Source organism: Orycteropus afer, unplaced genomic scaffold, assembly GCF_000298275.1.
Source record: "Orycteropus afer afer isolate SDZICR_OR568_19922 unplaced genomic scaffold, OryAfe1.0 scaffold00018, whole genome shotgun sequence".
In the NCBI taxonomy this organism is placed as follows: domain Eukaryota; kingdom Metazoa; phylum Chordata; class Mammalia; order Tubulidentata; family Orycteropodidae; genus Orycteropus; species Orycteropus afer.
In genome coordinates this window covers 8,137,441-8,141,416 of record NW_006921605.1, presented here as the reverse complement: position 1 = coordinate 8,141,416, position 3,976 = coordinate 8,137,441, and the positions used below count along the sequence as shown (strand labels likewise).

The following is a 3,976-nucleotide window of genomic DNA, read 5'->3' as shown; positions in this document are numbered from 1 at the left end:
ATATATATATGTACTATAAGAATGTCCACCATACATATATATGGACATTCTTATAGTACATATAAATGTGTGTGTAGAAATACTGTGTTCTGTTTAGAATCTTCTCTCATTTTTACCCATCAGCTCCCTAGGCCATCCTGGATGGGTTCATGCCAAGGGAGAGAAAAGAAAGAGAAACAATAGCTCTAGTTGTTACAGATTGAACTGTGTCCCTCAAAACTATCTGTTGGAATCCTGCCCTTGTACCTATGGATGTGATTCTGTCAGGAGACAGGGTTTTGCTTTTATTATGTTATTGGGGTCAGACCAGTGTAGGGTGGATCCTAAGCCTAATCACTTCTGAGTCATGAAAAGACCAGAACAGACACACAGGCACACAGAGAGGGGAGGCAGACACCATGTGAGCATCGTCTACAAGCCAAGGAACCAAGAAATGTCTGGAGCTACTAACAAGGAAGGAATCTACTTGGCCAAGACTCTGATCTGAATTTTTAACCTCTAAAACTTCAAGAAAACAAATTTCTGTCCTTTAAAGCCACCCCCTTGTGGTATTTGTGTTATTTCTGTTGTTGTTGTTAGGTGCCATTGAGCTGGCTCCGACTCATAGCAACCCCGTGTATAACAGAACGAAACACTGCCCAGTCTTTTGCCAGCCTCACAATTATTGCTATACCCAAGCCCATCGTTGCAGTCACTGTGTCAATCCATCTTGTTGAGGGTCTTCCCCTTTTTCGCTGACCCTCCACTTTACCAAGCATGGTATCCTTCTCCAGGGAATGGTCCCTTCTGACAACATGACCAAAGTAGGTGAGACGAAGTCTGGCCATTCTCGCTTCCAAGGACCATTCTGGCTGCACTTCTTCCGGGAGAGGTTTGTTCGTCCTTCTGGCAGCCCATGGTACTTTCCCTATCCTTCACCAGCATCACAACTCAAAAGCATCAACTCTTCTTCAGTCTCCCTTATTCATTGTCCAGCTCTGACATGCGTATGAGGTGACTGAAAACACCAGGGCTTGTGTGAGGTGCACCTTAGTCTTTCAAAGAGACATCTTTGCTCTTCAGCACTTTACAAAAGTCTTTTGCAGCAGATTTGCCCAGTGCAATACATCGTCTGATTTCTTGACTGCTGCTGCCATTGGTGTTGATTGTGGAACCAAGTAATATGAAGTCTTTGACAACTTCAATCTTTTCTCCATTTATCATGATGCTGTTACATTGGTCTAGTTGTGAGGATTTTTGTTTTCTTTATGTTGAGGTGTAATCCATACTGCAGACTGTAGTCTTCAATCTTCATCAGTAAATGCTTCAAATCATCTTCAGTTTCAGCGAGCAAGATGTGTCATCTGCATATCACAGGTTATTAATGAGTCTTCCTCCAATCCTGATACCACATTCTTCTTCATATAGTCCAGCTTCTTGCATTATTTGCCCAGTGTACAGACTGAATAAATATATGAAAGGATACAACCCTGATACACTCCTTTCTTGATTTTAAACTATTTAGTATCCCCTTGTTCTGTTCAAATGACAGTCCCCTGGTCTATGTACAGGTTCCTCATGAGCACAATTGTGTTCTGGAATTCCCATTCGTCTCAATGTTATCCATAATTTGTTACGATCCACACAATCGAATGCTATTGCATAGTCAATAAAGCACAAGTAAACATCTTTCTGGTGTTCTTTGCTTTGAGCCAAGATCCATCTGACATCAGCAATGATATCCTTCATTCCACGTCTTCTTCTGAATCCAGCTTGCATTTCTGGAAGCACCCTGTCAATATACTGCTGCAACCGTTGTGTGTGTGTGTGTGTGTGTGTGTGTGTGAAATAGCAGCTCTAAGTAAATAAGACAATAGCCCAGTTGGCCTTCATCGCTGGTCCTGTGGCTGATCCAAATAAGTTAGAGGCACAGGTCTGAAGCACAAACTGGCGGGCTTTTTCTATCTAATGACACCTCCTCAAAGCTTGCCTGATTCCGGTGGAGGCACACCCATTTGCCACGTTAGTGGTGTAGTCTCAGAGGGCAGCCCGGGCCAGAGAACTGGGCCAAACCTTGTGGCCCCTGCAGAAGTGTTTGGCCTCATTTGGTGTATCTATGTATCTAATCGCCCCGACTCTGTCCATCTGCCGTGTGTGGTGGGTGGCGTGTCGCTGTGATGTGGGGTCACCCGTGGTAGGCGATCTCAGCAGAACCTTCAGACTAAGACAGGCTAGGAGAAGAGGCCTTGTGATCTACACCCCAACATTGTCTGACTTGCTTGTTTGGGACCCATCATCGGGAGGGAACCAAGAGGAGCACAGAACACTTGGTGAACTAGTGGGCCAACGGCAGAGACCCTCGTGAGGTGGACTGGCACTACAGCCCCAGTGACGCCACACACATGCCCCAAGCAGTGAGGGAGACACAGGGCCGGCCAACATTTGTTCTTTGGTACAGAGTCACCATGAGTAGGCATCGACTTGACGACATCTGTTTATCAAATCCTAGGCCACAGGCTGCTTACCTGCCACTGTTTATTAATAACCATACCCAAGGCGGGCTCAGTGGGGGTGCCTGGGAAGCAGTCCCAGGGTGGAAGCTGGCATCCTGCCCTGCCTCTGGCTGTGTGCCAGCCGTCAGAGACTGCCCCGGGGGACAGCGGCTCTTCCTTACCCGGCTCCTTCCTTGGGAAGTGAGCCCCTCCCTCTCCCATCCTTACAGGCATGCTGGGCTCTCCCTCAGTGGGGTCAGCATAGAGCAAGAAAGATGGACCCTAACATGGGGAGGGGCTCCAACGTCACCCGGGAACCTGAGAAGGGGGCTGGCTCCAGCTGGTTCTGCAGGTGAATGCTGTTTTCCTGGGGACTTCTGAGAGGAGGAATCTTTCCACTGTCATCCCTGTGAGCAATTTCTGTTATGACCATCAAGAGCAGTGAAGACGCGGGGTTGACTTTCCTGCACAGAATGGTGGCTCTTCCCTCAGGTAGGGAGCCAGCAGCCACACAGAGCCGTCCCACTTGTCCTAGATTCTGGGCAATGACAGAGCCTTGCTTGATAGCGGGGCGCACACAGGCCGGCTCTTCTGCGACACTCTCCCCGCCCCAGAGAATACAGAGGCTCCCCTGCGCCACTCGGTGACTGGGGTGGGCACCCTAGGCAAATGGGCAAGTCTTCCTCCCTTTCCTCCCTTGGCATGGGGCAGTGGGGGAGGTGAAGACACCCACGCCAGCGACACAGCCCGCGATGCACGCGGAGCCCATGGAAACCTTAGGCTGCCAGCCGCCGCCCTGGAGACGCCGAAAGACAGAAAGCCGAGACGGTGGCCAGAGGGGCAGGGAACTGTCTGCTCAGCACACCGCGCGGCCCGCCGGGCGCCCCCTGGTGCGCGCTGTGCGCAAGGGCATCGGGGCCACGAGGCGCCCAGAAGCTGCCAAACGGACGCCTGGCCGCGGCGGACGCACGGACGCCGAGGACCGAGGACGCACGGGCAGCAGAGCGGGACTGCGGCGCAGGCTTGGGTGCCGGCCCGGCAGACACGCCAAGTCGCCGGTAGCGCCAGGAGGGGCGGGTCCAGGAGGCGGGAGGTGCCTCCCTCCCCGGCCCCGCCTTCCCGGTCGGCGCCCTCGGCCGCGGGCGCGTCGTTGGTTTCGGGTTGTCAGGCAGCGGCAGCGCAGGAGGCTTCAAGAAGCGCCAGGAAGGGACAGGGCGGCCGTGGGGGTGCGCCCGGCCATGCCCGGTGTCGTGGCCTGAGCCTCTCCACCCGCCACAACATGAAGGACAGCGGGGACTCCAAGGACCAGCAACTCACGGTGAGAGTCCTCCTGACCCCCCTCCATGGTCCCCGAACAGCGTCCAGTCCCCTCTTCCCCCACCCTGCCAAGAAGACTCAAGAGTCAGGCTTGAGACTGCCCAGAGCACTTTCTCCAAGTCCTAGGGTGGCAAGACATCCCTAGGCCTGAAAAGTTAGCCCAACTCCAGTCCCACTCTTTTTAACAC

General features: G+C 52.5%; 1 protein-coding gene across 1 annotated transcript in view; it reads left to right on the top strand.

Annotated features, from left to right (window-relative positions):
- Window positions 1–3,750: 3,750 nt before the first annotated feature.
- Window positions 3,751–3,976, top strand: part of KIF19 (kinesin family member 19) — a 38,312-nt gene continuing 38,086 nt past the window's right edge. The window contains exon 1 of the mRNA XM_007959884.2: window positions 3,751–3,789. Coding sequence (XP_007958075.1) covers window positions 3,751–3,789 — 39 coding nt within the window. The remainder of the gene's footprint in view (window positions 3,790–3,976) is intronic.